We start from the raw sequence: 17,941 nt of genomic DNA on the forward strand, positions 1-17,941 counted from the left end.
AGAAAAGGGATCAAACGTCTGGGAGTGTTTGGATCCTCACCACTAGATGGCAGCAACGCTGAACATTAGAAACCTTTAAATCCCGGAAAGAGATTTTTTTATTTATTTTTGTTTCAGTGCATACATCCGCTTGTAAATTCTAGCTCCTTTTCAAAGAACGAGGATCTACAAAAGTGGAGATTCTGAAAGGATGCAAGGTCTTTTTATGTGTCAACGGAGTTTGAGCAGCAACAACACTCTGGGATTCATAAACTTGTTCGGAGTTATATTGGAATAAGGTACGCTCCTCTTCTTTTTGTTTGTATTCTTAATTACAATACAGCAGGCGTGTACAGCTTCATGTTAAAATAGCCTTGTTTGCAGAAAACTGCAAATTGTAAACAAGTGGATGCATTTTTTTTTTTTGTTATATTGATCAACTGAACACATAAGATTTCAGTGATATTTCTGCAAGACAGCATGTTTCTCAGCCTATATCTCAAATGGGATTTTTTTTTTTAATATGTTTTCAAATATTTCAGAAAGTGCAGCGATTAAAACGTCATTATTATTATTATTATTATTATCTTTTTTTTTTTTTTTTTTTAAAGAATCTCTATTATCTGTAAAGATGTCTAAAGTGGAGCATCTGAACGTGCGAGTGGAGAAGCTGCTCTCCAAAGCGGTGCAGGAGGTGCTGGACGTGGTGAGAGAAACTGTGTCCGAGTACCGGGAGAGGACAGCCAGGACGTGGAGGGAGAACCAGAGTCTGAAGAGGAGGCTGCAGGAGCTCCAGGAGAACATCGACTCCAGCAACAGTGAGAAAACCAAAGGAATCTCAGCTGCTCCAGAAATACCAGAAAAGTTTGTTCCAGCTGATCATTTTGTCTTTTTTTTAATTTTTTTTAAATGTAGGAGTGTTGCTTCGGCAGCTGAAGGAAGAACCTCAACAGACAGAGACGCTTCAAGACGACGTTCAACTCGTCTCTTCCGATGAGGAAGTTGCGGTGATCTGTCCCCCATATCAGCTTAAAGACTGTGATTTATCCATTACATCAGTGGCCACCCACCGCGTGTCCCCCGAAGCGGCATCAGGACAACACGATAGCTTACAAGACTTAGAAGACCCTAAAACAAACACCGTTATCGAGGCCGTGAACCCGAGTGCAGCTCTCCCAGTCAGCGAGAACGATCAGAACCTGAAGGTCGAGCCTCCATTGGAGGACACGCTGAAGATTGTGAATTGTTTTCATATTCATGCCAGCATGGCGTCCTTGAACAGGTTAAACCCGCCGCCGAGTGAGGCCCGTTCAGGAGTTTTGGATGAGCCGGGCGTCGGACACTCCCCGGGTCAGACCGGAGCGAGACGACGCGCCGCGGGGGGCGGTTCGGGCTGGGCCGCATTCCAAACGGACGCCAGGAAACAATACTGCTGCTCCCTCTGCGGACGCACCTTCAGACACGCCGGCGACTACAAGAAACACAGCCGGGTGCACACGGGGGAGAAGCCCTACGGCTGCCCGGTGTGCGGGAAACGCTTCAGCCAGTCCAGCTACCTGACGGTGCATCTACGCTACCACACGGGGGAGAAGCCGTTCGGCTGCCGCCACTGCGGCAAAACTTTCAGCAACTCGAGCAACATGAAGAAACATGAACTGACACATCTGTGAGACCGCTGGTTTACAACTTCACAGGGATGATGGCTTTCTCACAGTGTTTTATTGACTTGTTGTGAGCCACAACCAAAATGTTTCTAGATATTATAAATGAATGCCAGGCCGCGATGATCGGTAGTGGGTCAAGGAAGTGATATAATAGTAATTAATTATAATAGTCCAAAGGTGTAAATGCATCCGAATGACAAAAAAATACATTCATGTGTTACGTTTGTGCAAATCCCCCCAAAGAGTACAAAATATGAATAAGTTATCTTAAAAAAAAAAAAAGAGTCAAATTTAAGATAATTTATTTTGAGTCTTCCTGGAGAAATATAACTCTGACTTCCATTTCTCGTTCATGCTTTCTGTTGGAATATTATAACATCCATAAATTCAGTAAATGGTTTGTGAGTGTTCTTATCTTGGCTTACCAAATCCAACAAAAGGTCTGAAATCGTCTTTACCACGGGAATTCTCCTCAAGTGAATGTTGACAAAATCTGACGTCGTCAGATTTTCATGCTTTTATTAGTCACGGTTGAGCCTTGTACATATTATCATCTATTGTTTTACTTATTTTATTCTGTCTTATTTATTTATTCTTTTCTTATTTGATATTTTAAGTTTCTATTCTATTTATTCAAATCTATTTAAATCCGCCCACACAGATAGCCAGCTTTCACTGCTGCATTACTGCGAATACGTTGGATACAGCACTAACACTTACTGAAAAATAGCACGTCTTACTTGATTAATACTTTACTTGTAAGAGTTACACTGTAAGGACACTCTGCAGGATGTAATAGTCTTTGTTTTTTGTTTTTTTTTGTTTTGTACCTTCTTGTTTCCAGTGAAAATGTGAATGTGCCTTCTTGTTGATCAGCCTGATGCAAAACTCTCATTAAATGTATGGTTTCCCTGCCTTTTGTCTGTCGGATAAATCATTGTAGTGTAATAAATATGAAAGTGAATTATCTTAACCAGAATAAAAAATATAGCTTTATATATATATATATATATATATATATATATATATATATATATATATATATATTTAAAATCATAATAAAAATAAAGGATTTTATTTATGAAACATTTTTCGGAATTAAGTAATTGGGAAAGTAATAATTGTTTAGATTAAATGATTAAAATCAAGTACAGAATGATGAGTTGTTCGTCCACAGTAATTCCGGAAATGGCAAGGAATGTTCAAATTAAAGCATCTATGATCTAACTAGAAGAGAGATGCTTTGTAGCTCAGAACTACAAACCTGAACAGCCCTTAAAACTAAAATGTACTAAATGTAAACTAAATTTGAAGAAAATTAACATTTAACCAATAACGATTGCTTTGCTGTGACAAAGCATCAACTCTAGTTTTTTTTATACTTTATGTTGAATTTATTCAATTTACACTTTATACTTTTGTTCGCCATCGTCTGTTATTGTATTTAAATTAATTTCGCTTTTTATCTCGAAATAATGAACTTCTTGATGCTTTTTCTGTGAACAAAAACGACTAAACTGGGACTCTTATTTTGATAACTCGCACATAGCGGATGTGACGTGGCGGCTTGGCTTTGTTACTGCCGCGTATTGAGTTTTACTTTTGTCATAATTTATTGCATTTCAAATAATTTGCTGTTGTTGAGAAATGGCTGCATAGGAAAGGAGGAAGATTTGATGAAGCACTAATCAAACGAGCGCCTGTGGATCCGCCGGGGGTCCAAAGAAGAAGAAATAGCGTACGTAGCGAAGCTAATGTAGCTAACGCCTGTGTTGTTCTAATAAAGATAACAAGAGCAGCTTTCAGCGGGTAATTCTGCAAACACGAGTTTTAATGTGGAGGTTTGACAGCTGTTTAATATATACTTTATATAATTTACGTGCATAAAGTGCAGACAGTCAAAGGATAATGCTACTTTATAGTACAAGTAGGGACCACAACTTAATGGTAAACAATGCACATCCCCACTGCAATTGAACATGCGATTAATCCTTAACTACACAACTTGACTTTATTAAGACAATATAAAGCAGGAATGTGCTTATACGCCATTTCATTCTATAATGCCAAGGTCAGATCAATTAGATCAGTGTACCAAGTTTACAAATCAGCATAAAGTAGAAAGTCTTACCTTTGCAGAAGCTCTGAATCTCTAGTTGATATTTGGAAGTCATCCTTTCAAACCATGTTTAATTGTACTGCTGCTTTTCGTTATACTACTACAACAGGTCACCAACATATACATGCATTTCTTTTATATGTGCGCATATCAACGGCCAAACTTATAAAACACCTGCAGACAACAACAGCAGTATTCATCCAGTCTCCAGTCCATCACAGACACACACTCATATCTAGGGGCTATTTATTGTGGCCAGTTAACCTCACATGCATGTTTTTAGACTGTGGAATTAAATTGGAGTACCCAGAGAAGAGCATGAACCACTGATCCACCATGCGGCCCAAAGCAGTATCTGTTAGACATTTTTCTAACAATTTGTAAACACTAATGTCCTCGGTCGATCTCTTGTGGTTTGGGCGTATGTGTTATGTTTCAAAATGGCTTTCAATGGGGTTTTATTGCAGAATGTCTAAGCTCGAGCGTCTGAATGTCCGTGTGGCCAAACTACTGAGCGAAGCGGTGCAGGAGGTCCTGGAGGTGGTGAAGGAGACCGTGTCAGAGTACCAGGCCAAAACTGTCCGGACTCAAAGAGAGAATGAGAGACTGAGGAGACGATTGCAGGAGCTCCAGGACGGGGTACTAAGAGAAAATACACGTGGGTACAACCGTAATTATCATCATTCTACATTAATTACTCAACACATAATGTCCCAATTAGGAGGACAGACAAAACAGCTTTGCTCATTGCTAAACAAGTCAGCTTTATGAATAGTTTCCGTCTTCATCTGCTCCCCTTGTCAACATTGTGTAACCACATCTGAGCTTCTAAATATGCAACACGTGTATTGACACAAACATCTGATTAGTAACAATACTGTTTAAGTTTAAATTTCCCTTGTGTAGTTGTTCAATTATTGCATTATAAACAAGTATAATGTGATAACATCACTGATATTCTGGAACGTATTTCATCTATATCACATATAGAAATGGACTTTCTAATTTGATATAAGTTTTTAACCTACAATAAGGTTTTGATTAAAGACATCCTTTTCTTGTCTTCACTTCACAGCTGCTCGACCCACCAGTGTGCCTGAAGAAACAGATGACACTGAGAATCATAAGCAGGATGTGAGCGTCATTCAGAGGCCAAACACAGACGTCGGCGTCACTGAGCAAACGCTCTTAAACAGCCACGGACGTGACTGTGGCATGAAGCAGGAATCCAGTGAACAAGAGAGCCACAGTGACGCTCCGGCTCAGGTAGACTGCACCATGGCGCCGACGTCGGCAGATCACCGCAGAGGACGGCCAGAGGAGGTGACACACATCACAGAGGACGCAGTGGTTGTCCAGACATCCCACAGCGAAGACAAGGACAGCGTCTCTGTCTCTGCAGATGACTCTTACCCCACCATCTCATTTGGAGTGAACCTGGCTGCCGTCAAAAGTGAAGCAGACCCAGGCGGCTGCACGCCATCAGAGCAGCTCTCCGCTCAGGAGCCGACGGATGAATGTGTGGATTTAAGCAACAACTCCTCGGGTCAAGCTTCTGCCGAGATTCCGCAAGTCGGTGCCGAACCTTACGGGCTTGTCTTCCTCCACTCGAATCACGGCACTCACAGGAGGTACGGGCTTTCAAAAAACAGCAGGGCCGCTTTGGAAGAGAGACAGATGTGGATGGAGCACGCCAAGAGAGACAACCTACACCTGTGTGTCCTGTGCGGGAAGACCTTCAGCAGGGTGGGAAACTTAAGGATCCACCAGCGGTGTCACACGGGGGAGAAGCCGTACGGCTGCATGCAGTGCGGCAGGCGTTTCAGGCAGACGGGAGATCTGAAGAAACACAAGAGGGTTCACACCGGGGAGAAACCGTACTACTGCGAGCAGTGTGGGAAGAGCTTCAGTCGAGGGGAGAACCTCAAAAGACACCAGAGGATCCACATCGGAGAGACTCTGCAGCTGCAGCAACCCTGGAGCGAGCCGCCGTTGTGATTGGGACCGCGATTCCTCCGTAAAGTCGAGAATTGATTCAGTTTGTTATTGTGAAGGGCCGTGCCCGTCGTGTGTGTAGATTGTGAACAGTAGAGTATCTGAAGAGGCTAGTCTGTGAAAGTCATACAAAGATTGTTCTGTTACTTTCAGTAACGGCTTGATCGAACGATTCACACTTTTATTTACATGTCGTCGTACTGCTTTATCATCACATGCCATTCAGAGTGGAACGTGTGATTGGAAATACATTTAAATATGATATTTGCTTCACAGAAGCCATATTTGTGCATTTATACCAGCTTTGGTCTTAATCGATTCACCCATGAACTTATGGTCTAAAATGTGCGTTTGTTAGTCAGATCGAGTGGTTTGTTTCTATCGTAACCCATCTATTGGTCACATTCACAATGTGTTTTTATGCTGAGTAAGGGAATTTTAAAAGTAAAAACAGAAACTGTTTGAACCCTAAACATCATGATTGTCTTTAAACCTGCCTGGTTGTCCAGACTGGACGAAGGACCCGTGTGTAAAGGTAGAGGAAGTCTGATCAGTATCAGTTTAGTGTATTATAAAGTATAATGGTTGCTCTTTTTGTACACGGGAACCTTTTTTCTTTTCTTTTTCTTTGTTGGCCTTCATTTCTCTGAAACGCAAGCAATAGGAGGGTAACGGGAGCAATACCGAACGGCCTTTCAAGCACTTCCTGTTTGTTGGATGTATTTATTGCAGAATGTTTAGAGTTTGCACAGCAGAAGCAATAAAGTAAATTGTTATCACCATAAATGTCTCAGTGAGTGATATTCGCCAGAAAACTGTTTCCCACAGTCTGGTTATCGTCAACTCAAGGGCTTACTGAAGTAGACTGAAGTTGCTTCCTGCCTTCATGAGATAAAACGTCTTAATCACTGTGAATGTGCTTCATATTAACGATGAGTCATGTCGTTGTGTGAAATGGGAAGCTATCACATGCACAGACGCTGGTTCCAAAATTTACATTTAAATGTACCGAGAGCAAATGTACAGCACAAGTTCAGTTACCTCGTCGTCCAGCCAGTAATGAAGGATCGCTGCACTTGCCTTTTATCAATTTCTTTATTAATATATCTCACTGTAAACACAGTATATACTACTTTCTTTATTTAAAGATTGTGTGGCACTGGTTCCTTGTAAGTATGTATGTATATATATATATATTTGTTTTTCCCTTTGTGCCTCATTGCTGCCTCTTGTCCAGGTCGTCATTGTAAATAAGAAGGGGGAAAACAAATAAATCAAATAAAGAGGCTGAAGAAATGACAAATAATTAGTTAGATATGTCTTATTTATTCAGATTTAGGTCATCCTGTCCCCCAAACAAGAGTCAGCAGCAAAGAAACAATTTTTTGCGAATTCTGGGAGCACTCCTGCGTGACTCTGCTGCTCATCCCACAAATGCATTTCCAGAAAAATCAACCAAACATTTAGACTTTAAAACTGGTAAATTTGAAAAAAATGAAAAAAAAAAAATAAAAATTACAATGTTTCCAAATAGACTGAATCAGGGTGTAAAATGCAGTGTGGACACGAGAAACTTAAAACATGAAAGCGCTGTGTACACGTGAGTTTGCGAGAAGGATGCTCGCCTCGCGCAGGTGAGCCGCGGCTCTGATTGGATGAAACGACGTGACGACGTGGAGCCGCTGCGCTCACCTCAACAGGAAGACAAAACACACCGAGGACACGGACTGCGCCGCTTCACACACTCCTGGGAGGTGAGTTAACAACGTGGGCACACATTAAATGAGTTATTCCTCAGACCGAGCGACATTATATTGAAGTGAAAGTGAAAGTGAGGATAATGTTGGAAACATCTGGAGGGAGATTGGTGGCGGGGTTCTGGCTGATTTCCCAACACACACACACACACACACACACACACACACACACACACACACACACACACACACACACACACACTATTAATGGGTGTAACTTCCTTTTGGAGAAGAGAAAAGGTATTCACGAAGCATTAATGTCGAAATGTGAAACCTTTCCTCGTGCTTTTGGTCCAGTTGAGTCACTAACGACACGGTTAATGTAACTTCTCCATTTACACGCAAACAAACGGCTTTCAAATGAATCAGGAAGTTGGCTCATGTTGTTGTTGTTGTTGTTGTTGTTTTTACCTCTTGTGCGTTTGTGTCAGATTTCGCCCTGAGCTCCTCGCGATGTTGAAATGAAGATCCATGCGAAAATCGTCAGATACTTTGAATCCTGCAGCTCACCTGTGGACAAAGAGGGATTCCTCTGTAAGAAGGTGTGTGTGTGTGTGTGTGTGTGTGTGTGTGTGTGTGTGTGTGTGTGTGTGTGTGTGTGTGTGTGTGTGTGTGTGTGTGTGTGTGTGTGTGTGTGTGTGTGTGTGTGTGTGGAGAAACTCTCATTTAACAGCTTTGTCATGTTTTTAGATCATTTTCATGGCACTGCAGTTAAATTAAGCCGATTCAACATGAAAATTATACAACTAATATCTGCTGAAGATTAAAATATTGGCACATTGCCTTTACCTTGATTTCCACTTGACACACGCCCCTATGTATAGGGAAAAAAAAGTTATATAACAATATATTATCGCTCTAGCTCAGTCCAAGTTTTACTGGACTAACAAGTTTGTCAAATGGTGCAGATGGTGAATTAAGGTTTAGTTTTCTGTTCCTCTAAAAATCAACACTTTGGAATTTTGTGGGCAGATTAGAAGTAAGTCTGCTCCCTTTGTTTCTGTCTTCACAAAGCAGCTTCCATGGAGTTATGTCACACAGAATAAATGGTTGTAGTAATACATGTTTAATAGTCCCTTTAAAAAAAAACAAAAAACTAAAGTGGACGTTCCAGAACCCGTAGAATGCCCCGGACAGGATGAAAAAGTGGACATGTCCATTCAAAAGAGGATGTTTCAATTGTTCAGTTCTGAGCCTTTCTGTGCAGAGTTTGCATGTTCTTCATGTGCCTGCATGGGTTTCCCAGAGTACTCAGGTTTATTCCAACAGTCCAAAGACATAGGTGTTGAATCATTGAGTGACTCTAAATGTCCAGGTGAAGAAAAACTCTCGATAAAAAAACAGAACATCTGCTTTGGTCTAGATGTACAGATTGATTGGCATCAGATTAGTATTGGCCAATATTGTTTTGGAAATGAATTCTTGATTTTGGATCATATTACATATTGTGGTTTCCGCCTTCATCTGTTACTGCGCTATCACTTGAATAGCGTGAATTGCACCGGTCGCCGCTGAGCTTAGCCTTGTATATATTAACATTCAGTTTAATAGAACTTATTTAAATTTATTCTGCAATATTGATACTTCAACTTCTATTCCTGTCATTCTGCCTGAAGCTTTATTACACGAATTTCCCTTGAATATTCACTTGAACATCACAACTCAGAGAAACACTCACACACACTCACATCTACAGGCTTAGACTGCTCAAGTTACCTCAAACACATGTTTTTGGACTGTTTGAGGAAGCTGGAGTACCCAGAGAAAACCCGCACGAGAAATAATATAACTTTGCATGTTCTGCAAGAATGGCAGTGAAACACCAGCCATCAAACTTAGAAGCTGACCTATATTTTGCATTTGCAGTTTTTGATGTTGAGCCTTTCACAAAGCTGCGCTGCTTATTATGTCAGAGCGTTTCATGTAGGAAATTGAGTAACTGTTTTTACATGAGTCAGTTGAACCACCGATGTCACAATGGTCCTGCAGGGCGAGATCAAGACTTCCTATCACAAGCGCTGGTTCGTGCTGAAGGGAAACCTCCTCTTCTACAAGGAGCGTCCGGCCGACCGCGACGTGATAGGAGTGATTGTCCTGGAGGGCTGCACGGTCCAGCTGTGCGAGTCCGACGAACAGTTCGCCTTCTCGCTGGTGTGGAACGAGCCGGGACTGCGCACCTTCAAGTTTTCGGCCGAGGACCAGGCCAGTCAGGAGAGCTGGATCAAAGCCCTGCTGTCGGCCAACCACGGCTACCTGGCCCTGCTGGTGTCGGACATGGAGAAGCAGTACAGAGGTGAGAGAGGCACAGAGGCAGAGCGCTGGGACGGAAGAGAGAGCGACCTTTGTTCTGCAGAGCAACTGAGAGAGATCAGCCTTCACGCCAGACACCATGTACACTGTGGTACAGGGCACGCAAATGTTATGATGCAGTCAGTGAGCAAACACAAGACAGAGGAGGTAATTAAAACGTACAGCAGTGCTTTGAGTAGATATGTTGAGGTTTTATGGTCTTAGGCTACACCCAGGCTTATAGTTTATCATTATTTTTGATTCATCTGCATTCCTAACAGGATTTGCAAAGATGGGATCATTTTATTCTGCTCCCAGGAGCCCACAAGCTCAACCCTTTTTCAGGGTTCATTACCCTCGCCAGTGAAAGTTGTGCCGAGAAATTTATTTATTTATTTATTGGTTTGTATGTATAAATTTTATGAGCTTTTCGCAAAAACTAGTTACCCGAATTGCATTAAATTTTCAGGGATGATTTCTCATCATCCAAGAACCAATCGATTAGATTTTGGGACTTTACCGGCTAACCGTTTCTGAGTAAATCCCCAAAAACTGTGAAAAAATTTCCCATCCAAAGCGGCTGAGGGAGGAACCTCATGGAGGAGATCAACGGAGATCAGCGTCTGTTGCCATGGAGACACTTCCTGCTCAGTGTTTTAACTACCTGACCTGCCTCGTTAGCGTCGATATGAACTAATGACTATCATGCTAGCGATGCTAACTCGGTTCCGCGAACAAATTGTGATGGTGAAGGTCTGAGGGCCAAATTGTGACGACTGGGCGAATTGCTCAGAGCGTCTCCACATCTCAGGCCTTTGTGGGCTCTTAACCGATCTGTGGAGGTCAGTTTTCATCAAAAGTGGTGTGAGAAACCTGTCACAGTCTCCAGCTGTGTAACAAGCAGCACATGACCTGGACTACGGAGCAATCCAAGGAGCCATCCCAGTCCCACCCATGTACTCATTGTGATTTTAGACGAATGTACCATCATGAGGCTCCGCAGAAAGTCTTGAGCGACACATTCTGTTGAAACTATTGAGTAATAAATGGAAGCAGCGATGGAAGTTGCGATTTGATTTAGCTTCTTTTTTCTTTTTTTTTGTCTGTCTTTCCTCGCTCTCACTTCAGATGCACTGAGCGCCCGCTCCGGTGAGCCCAACAAAACATCCACCTTGCCAAATTTCAGCAGAGCAGACGCCGGCTACCCGGGAGCCTCGTTCAGCACGCGCACTTCAACCCTGCCTTCATTTTCGAACGCCGCCACAGGAGCCGGAGCCGCTCTCGGCTCCAATCTGATGATTCCGACTCAGACCGTTTCAACCAAAACGGCGAGCAAGAGATCGCCCAAACTGTGGCCCAAGAGGAGTGCGAACGTAGTGCCTGTGAACACCCCCGCTCTGCACATGGGGGAGTGGTCCGGGCGCTGTCTCGACCAGGAGGATTTCAGTAAACTGCACGAAGATTTTGGAAAGGACATAAAGGAACTGATTGCCGACTGGTCAAAGAGAGGACGGGTTGCTGGAATTGTTCCAGAAGAAAACCTAATAGATTTTGGATAGTAGGATTTTAGTGTAGAAAGTTTGTAGTATTTTATTTGAATGTCATATTTTACATTTTAAAGCTGTTTACATATGAATTGGGTCACTTTTTAAGAAAAATTATTATTATTATTTTTTTAAATACAAAAAAATGCCATAGATTCATCAATAAAGGGTCTATTATCGTCTGCTTTTTGGTATTTTTTTTTTATTAAACATTTTGACATGGACAACTGCTAAAAAAAAAAATCTCCAGAAAACCCTTGTGTAAATCTCATTAAAGCCCAAAGCAGGATATTTTAATTAAAACAAATCAGTTCACCAGGAAATATCACAGTGTACCTGATGCCTGGTGTGACTGCAAACATAAGACAGTATTGTCAGAATCATCCCTGAGGATTGATAAAGTTTTTATTTTCCCTTTATAGTAAAGACAACTCAGTTTTACATTTCATGATGACAAAATCCAAAAGGGTTGTGTGATTCTTGTGAATTTAGAAATTCAAATACTCCGGCTATCCTGTCAATTTAGCATTTATTGAGTTTCTATATTAACTCCAGCCAGTCAGAAGTGGTAATTTCAACAAAAAACAAAATGCTGCAAAAACTTTTCCTGCAGAAACAAACCGGACTCGATTTCTTTTCTTTTTGCATTTATTTTAAAACCGCAGTTTTATTTCTTTAAAACTATTCATACAGATGTAACTGTCGTCAATGATCTGAAATATTCTGTTTGTTTACATACCAATGAGACTGAGAGATTAGTTTATAAGAAATGGGAGTTACTTTGAGGTAGGGTAACTCCAGGAAAGCTCAAAGTCGGTAGAATGTTTAGCAGAGTCAAAATGGCTGAGAAAGAGAATGGTGGGGGGTGGTCGTGCTATTTCAGTCAGTACAGCTGTCTTGTTTTATGGTCTTTGACGGTGCTTAGTCTCCCTCTGTGTCCCTCGCTCCTGTAACCTTCAAACCAGTGGCTGAGGCGGCCGCGCTTATCTTCACTCAGCTTTTCCCACTTTCAACATTGTTCCTCAGATAACACTTTTTTTTTTAATTATGAAATTCAATATTTGAAATTTTGACGTTGATTATTAAAATAAATAAAAGATGTAATAGAAACTAAGAGGAAGAAGAATGGGCTACAAAAACAGTTGAAAAAAAAAGAAGATAATTAAGTCATACTTTGAAATACGTGCTTACAAGTGAGCGAAAACACCGTGTTGGTTAGCGCTGGTTCCCAATGCATACCTCAGCTGTACAGTGGTGTGATTGATGGCGGCCTCTGGAGCTCTTATATGGTGTTTAGTGGGTGGGCCGCTGTCCTGTCTGCTGAAACTATACTGGGAATCTCCCGAAGCCACCTAAATTAGAGCAGCCGTGGCGGGAAAGCTGCTCATTTAGCTAAATCGTTTCAGAGAAAAAGACAAAGACTGTCGATGAAACGCACTCCTCTGTATTTGTCCCTCTTTCTTCTCTTTGGTGCATATTTAAAACTATTAACTTTATATAAGTTTGAATATGTTGCACGTACTGTAAATTGTGATTTAGTTGTCTGATTTTGTTTCTATATACAATTCAGGACTTTTAGGGGTTTTTTTCTAAGTTGTGCATCTCCGACTGAAGCCATAGGTATTTCCTTAAACATGTGTCGGGATCAAATGGCTGTTTGCACGTCTCGTTGACACGTTGCCACCGTTTGCTGATGTCCGATGGCGAGGTGTCACTACTGGAGCCGGACCAATATTCATCAGCCCACTGCTTCCATGACTGTGTATAAAAGCAGATGGCCGCCACGAATCCAAACCAAACGTGTAACCCTATCATTTAGACAGGTGATGACTTTGGGATATGTTAACCGCAAATACACGCTGGCACGGTTAAGCAGCTAACTGGTGTTAAGTATTAGAAAGCACCGGCCAGTTTGATAAGTATCCCATCTGTGTTTGTATTAAGAGAGCAGAGCAGTGAAAGCTTGTCATCGCGCCGCGCTTTGTTTTCGGACGGTGGCTGGAACGTTAACAAAATAAAGAAATAAATAGCCACAGTGAGGCGTCTGTGCATGTCAGGTAGAAGAGCAGAAACACAGGAGCAGTTCAGTTCAGTCGTCCCCCAGCGTGTCTGCCAGTTTGGCCATATTAGTCCTCATATGTCACCAAAGTCATGCCGATGTGTTGGCATTGAATTCACCTCATTCCAAGACTCCTGCGGCCTATTTTGGAGCATCGGTAAACCGATCCGGTCCGCCGCCTCCTCGCTCCACCCTCTTTCTCTTACTTTCCCTCAGCTCTGTTTTCCTGCCAAACCTGATGGTGTGGCTAAAGTTAGCCCCCGTGGGCTAGTATATAAGGCCCCATGGGTCCAATAGTTACATGTCAGTCACATCGGCTTGGCGTAGGCTTCTCCTCTTTACCAACAACTCCACAAACTTGAGAGATGGTGAGTGTGGCCACGTTACCCGGGAAGAGCAGGCTCTAGGATTTTACATCTTCTCTGCACTAAACTGATGAGACGGGCGCATCACTGATACATTTTGCTGTCTGGATTACCAACATCCCATTGAATAAGACCGGGGGCTTTGTAAATCAAGCCTCCCAGCTCTGGATCTGGATCCGTTCTTAACTTTTAACTGTTGACTTTGCACAGAAGATAAAACAACCTTAATCGTTCAATTTCATTTGAGAGGGACGATTGGCTGATGACTGCATTCCCAAAAGCTATTATAAGTGTAATTTTATTGGATGGTCGGTTAAACTGAGAAGCTTGCACATCACAAGCTAGAGGAATTTATTATTTTTTATTGACTGACGTTTATTAAAAGTTCATATGCAGAGTTATTGTAATCATTAAAAAACTGTCTTGTTTTGTTGCACCTTGTTTGTTTGATATGTTGTGCGAGATATTACCTTTTTTGTCTATTTCCAGGCACCCAAGAAAGCCAAGAGGAGGCAGCAGCAGGGTGAGGGTGGATCCTCCAATGTGTTCTCCATGTTTGAGCAGAGCCAAATCCAGGAGTACAAGGAGGTAACAGTTTTCCTCATCGCATCCCGCTTCATTCCTAAAAAACCGCCGTGAGTTTCACGGGAGGTCAGATACAAGGTCCTCCGTAGTCTTCTTATGACTTTCCTCCTCCACCTTGAAGTTAAAGTCCAGATATAACCCTCCAATAGACACAGTTCTTCACCGGTTTTGGCTGTAAATCAACCAAAACATGTTCTCCTGAGCTGGACGGGGCAGTAAATCTGAGTTGACGTGATGACGGCAGCCACCTTTCCCCTCGTGCTAGATCGGTCATTCTCCTCAGAGACCGCCGCTCCGTGACTCCACAGGAATGTGGGCCACCAGCTGTCCGACTGTAATATTAATAAAAGCGGCAAAGATCAGCTCAAAGTCAGAGAAATAAGAAAACACAGGAAGGGTTATAGTGCAAAAGTAGAAAAATCTCTCAATGAGGATGCTGTTGTTGGTGTATTGCAATATATAAGATTAGTATCTGAATCTTCGCTTCTTTATACAGGTAGAAATATACGACATTACGTTGGGAACAGTAGTTCAGTTTGTCCTTTAGAGGTGAGAGAACATTGGCAACAGGGTCAGAAGATTTAAGTCACAAGGCAAAAGGATGACAGCTGTAATCAATACCATCTCCTTAAATGTCGCAAGGGGCTTGTCTCACATTCCCAAACCATTTTAACACCTTAGAAAGACAAGTGGGCGACCAGCTGCCAAGTCCCAAAAGGTTCGCAGTGCCATCTTTGGTTTCACACCGTGCAACGCTCAGCAATGTGGAAAGAGAGCTGCACGTTTACACGTTTATGTTGGCAGACTATCTCAACATATAATTATGATTAACAAGTCTTACCTTAATGACTTGTGAGAAATCTGAGAATCTGAGTTGTGATTAATTCTATTTCATTTGAAACATCAGGGTGGATGGACTTTTGAAGGACATCTGCTCCAGGATCTAGACACACACACACACACACACACACACACACACACACACACACACACACACACACACACACACACACACACACACACACACACACACACACACACACACACACACACACACACACACACACACAAAAACCCAAACAATTGTTGTGTTCTTTTCTTCATATTTTTTTCTCTCTTTTCTTGTTTCTGCCAGGCTTTCACAATCATCGACCAGAACAGAGACGGCATCATCAGCAAGGACGACCTCAGGGACGTGCTGGCCACCATGGGCCAACTGAATGTGAAGAATGAGGAGCTGGAGGCCATGGTGAAGGAGGCCAGCGGCCCCATCAACTTCACCGTCTTCCTGACCATGTTCGGCGAGAAGCTGAAGGGTGCGTCCACACTTAAACTCCTCACAGTTGATATTAATGTGTTTTGTTGAAATGTTCTCCCGCTTTATGTATTGTAAGTCTCGAGTTCTGTTTGGAATTCTATTGTTCTTATTATGGATCTCCTTGTTTGACTCTTAGGCGCTGATCCCGAGGACGTCATTGTAAGCGCTTTCAAGGTCCTGGACCCCGAGGCCACCGGTTTCATCAAGAAGGAATTGTACGGGCTTTTACATTTTAGCCGATCCTCTCTAACGAAACTGTTTTCCTCTTTGTGGCACATTTTTCATGTTTATTCTATTCTGCATTTTGTCCTTCGCCAGCATTGATGAGCTCCTGACCACACAGTGCGACAGGTTCACCCCCGAGGAGGTGAGCCCATCAGTCTTTATGCCTTTAAATCCTCACTCTGTAATAACCCTCACCCATCCGGGTTGGTTAATCCACTTCTTTAATCCCCACCTCTGCAGATGACCAACCTGTGGGCTGCCTTCCCCCCTGATGTGGCTGGCAATGTGGACTACAAGAACATCTGCTACGTCATCACACACGGAGAGGAAAAGGAGGAGTAAATGCCTCCTCGCTCAAGACCTCCACCTCCGTTCACAACCACACCGGTCCAACCATCCATTCAGTCCTCCTCCTCCAAAGCCATACCTTCCTTTCATACACTTGCTCCCAGGTCCGCTCTTTCCGCTTACTAGCTCAATACGAAAAGACTTTGTCGAGGTACTCAGTGAGTGGACGGAGGGCCCGTGGGGGTGTTTGTGTGTAAGTACAACGGAGGAACATGGGATTATTTTCAATAAAAAAATAATCTTGTGACACTGAAACACTCTCGCTATCTCTGTCCCTGCCTCTTGTTCCTCCTGCTTTTCCTCCATCACTCATCCTGTCCTCCCGCGTTGAGGCCAACAGTGCATGCGCCATACCTATTTGATGGCGTGTATGCATATGCAGTCCAGTGTATACAAGGGTTGGTCAAAATGTGTCTTGGGTGCTGTGGTGCATGCACAGTCACTTGCTTGAAACAAGTGAGCAGTCTGACCCTGGTGGTCTGTTAGTCCCAACCTAACTCAGAGTGTTTGATGGATTCCTCCCTTTTGCAAGTATTAGAGAGGAGTGCTTGGTAAAAAAGAGTGGGAGTACTGTACTACAATAGTTTGCCTCCTCCTCTTTTTTAAAAAAACAAATTCCTGCTCTCTGATATGCAGACGTGAAAGGAAAAGTTGCAGTGAAAAGAGGGATGCGTGATTTTAAAAAGATGTAATCCTGCATATAGAGAAAGAGATAGTGAAAGGTGGTAAGTTGGGGGCAGCAAAGAGAAAAACAAAAGTAAAGAATCTTTGTTTTTGACTCTTCTTCCTCCTTCTCACTGCTGTTTCCCTCCTGTTTTTTATGACTGGGTCTACGCTGTAACAAATAAAGAAGTACAAATAAAATCTGCCATCTTTTGTACGACACTGTGTCTGTTGGTTTAAGTGGAGGCTGTGGGTGAATGCACTGCTGGTTGATAGTGAAGAGAACTGTAAAGCACCCAATGCACTATGACGAGAAGTGTCATCAAGATTAAATTAAATATTTTTATTAGGATAATTAAGACTGTGAATAAATACTGACCTGGACTAATGCACCTTTAAATGCTTGTCAATGTGTAAATGTGCTGTACAAAAGGACAAAAACATGGAAAAACTCTGCAAATACATCATAAAAGAACCTTCAGACCAACTTAAAAGCTCAACTTATTCTATTACTGGTCTAGCACAAGCGCCTCAAAAATCAAAAATAAATCTGAAAAAGGGATAATATTGAAAATAGTTTAATGATCTTATGGTGATTGGAACAATATGATAGAATATTTTGCAGGCACAGTGGTCAGGAGCTGACTCATTAACCAGGGTATTTTCTACATGTTTAGGAGAACCAGTGAGAACTACTGTTATCTACATTTATACACCATCAGAAGTCACATAAAATCTTTTTCTTTACGTGGAAGTTAAGAAGTTTATTCCATCTTTTCGTATCCTTGTTTTTCTACATTAGATTTACACTCACTATTTCTGTCAAAGTAAGCATAAGAACTCAATAACATCTCTACCAGGTGAATAATGAGGATGATGATGATGATGATAAATATTATATTATTATCATCAGCATTATTTTTATCATTATTATTATTAGTAGTAGAAGTAGTAGTAGTAGTAGTAGTAGTGGAATAAAATAAGATTGAACAGCTTTATTGTCATAAGTCGCTTGTAATGAAATTACAGAT

At 42.0% G+C, this 17,941-nt stretch overlaps 3 protein-coding genes across 9 annotated transcripts; all 3 read left to right on the forward strand.

Moving 5' to 3' along the window:
- The first annotated feature begins 115 nt into the window (after window positions 1-115).
- LOC308123805 (uncharacterized protein) lies at window positions 116-2,559 on the forward strand. Of its 2 annotated transcripts, none has more exons than XM_080486492.1 (3): window positions 116-278; window positions 591-797; window positions 895-2,559. In XM_080486492.1, the coding sequence occupies exons 2-3, from the start codon at window positions 611-613 to the stop codon at window positions 1,647-1,649; spliced, it is 942 nt and encodes a 313-aa protein (XP_080342618.1). In that variant the 5' UTR covers window positions 116-278; window positions 591-610; the 3' UTR covers window positions 1,650-2,559. The 2 variants fall into 2 exon arrangements, with proteins under 2 accessions (XP_080342618.1, XP_080342619.1); XM_080486493.1 differs by having other exon boundaries at window positions 611-797.
- A 625-nt stretch (window positions 2,560-3,184) lies between these two features.
- LOC308106579 (uncharacterized protein) lies at window positions 3,185-7,057 on the forward strand. 2 transcript variants are annotated; one of them, XM_080458412.1, is made up of 3 exons: window positions 3,185-3,381; window positions 4,230-4,420; window positions 4,838-7,057. In XM_080458412.1, the coding sequence occupies exons 2-3, from the start codon at window positions 4,231-4,233 to the stop codon at window positions 5,758-5,760; spliced, it is 1,113 nt and encodes a 370-aa protein (XP_080314538.1). In that variant the 5' UTR covers window positions 3,185-3,381; window position 4,230; the 3' UTR covers window positions 5,761-7,057. The 2 variants fall into 2 exon arrangements, with proteins under 2 accessions (XP_080314538.1, XP_080314539.1); XM_080458413.1 differs by having other exon boundaries at window positions 3,198-3,452; window positions 4,838-6,540.
- Window positions 7,058-7,389: 332 nt separating this feature from the next.
- On the forward strand, window positions 7,390-17,395 carry mylpfb (myosin light chain, phosphorylatable, fast skeletal muscle b). Of its 5 annotated transcripts, XM_080458434.1 has the most exons (8): window positions 7,390-7,511; window positions 7,946-8,056; window positions 9,504-9,807; window positions 14,261-14,359; window positions 15,492-15,672; window positions 15,811-15,889; window positions 15,993-16,041; window positions 16,140-17,395. In XM_080458434.1, exons 4-8 carry the CDS (start codon window positions 14,324-14,326, stop codon window positions 16,239-16,241), a joined length of 447 nt encoding a protein of 148 aa, XP_080314560.1. In that variant the 5' UTR covers window positions 7,390-7,511; window positions 7,946-8,056; window positions 9,504-9,807; window positions 14,261-14,323; the 3' UTR covers window positions 16,242-17,395. The 5 variants fall into 5 exon arrangements, with proteins under 5 accessions (XP_080314560.1, XP_080314558.1, XP_080314556.1 ...); XM_080458432.1 differs by lacking the exon at window positions 9,504-9,807 and having other exon boundaries at window positions 7,442-7,511; XM_080458433.1 differs by lacking the exons at window positions 7,390-7,511; window positions 7,946-8,056; window positions 9,504-9,807 and adding an exon at window positions 13,638-13,774.
- Window positions 17,396-17,941: the final 546 nt, after the last annotated feature.

This window comes from Lipophrys pholis, assembly GCF_963383615.2.
Source record: "Lipophrys pholis genome assembly, chromosome: 1".
Classification (NCBI taxonomy): domain Eukaryota; kingdom Metazoa; phylum Chordata; class Actinopteri; order Blenniiformes; family Blenniidae; genus Lipophrys; species Lipophrys pholis.

What these genes read in the sequence shown, in the direction of transcription:
- LOC308123805 (XM_080486492.1), top strand. Translation starts at nt 611, where the DNA reads ATGTCTAAAGTGGAGCATCTGAACGTGCGAGTGGAGAAGCTGCTCTCC. An exon ending in GAACATCGACTCCAGCAACA is followed by an intron (nt 798 to 894) that starts GTGAGAAAACCA and finishes TTTTAAATGTAG; the next exon opens with GAGTGTTGCTTCGGCAGCTG.
- LOC308106579 (XM_080458412.1), top strand. Translation starts at nt 4,231, where the DNA reads ATGTCTAAGCTCGAGCGTCTGAATGTCCGTGTGGCCAAACTACTGAGC. An exon ending in GGTACTAAGAGAAAATACAC is followed by an intron (nt 4,421 to 4,837) that starts GTGGGTACAACC and finishes TTCACTTCACAG; the next exon opens with CTGCTCGACCCACCAGTGTG.
- mylpfb (XM_080458430.1), top strand. Translation starts at nt 7,976, where the DNA reads ATGAAGATCCATGCGAAAATCGTCAGATACTTTGAATCCTGCAGCTCA. An exon ending in AGGGATTCCTCTGTAAGAAG is followed by an intron (nt 8,057 to 9,503) that starts GTGTGTGTGTGT and finishes ATGGTCCTGCAG; the next exon opens with GGCGAGATCAAGACTTCCTA. An exon ending in CATGGAGAAGCAGTACAGAG is followed by an intron (nt 9,808 to 10,931) that starts GTGAGAGAGGCA and finishes CTCTCACTTCAG; the next exon opens with ATGCACTGAGCGCCCGCTCC.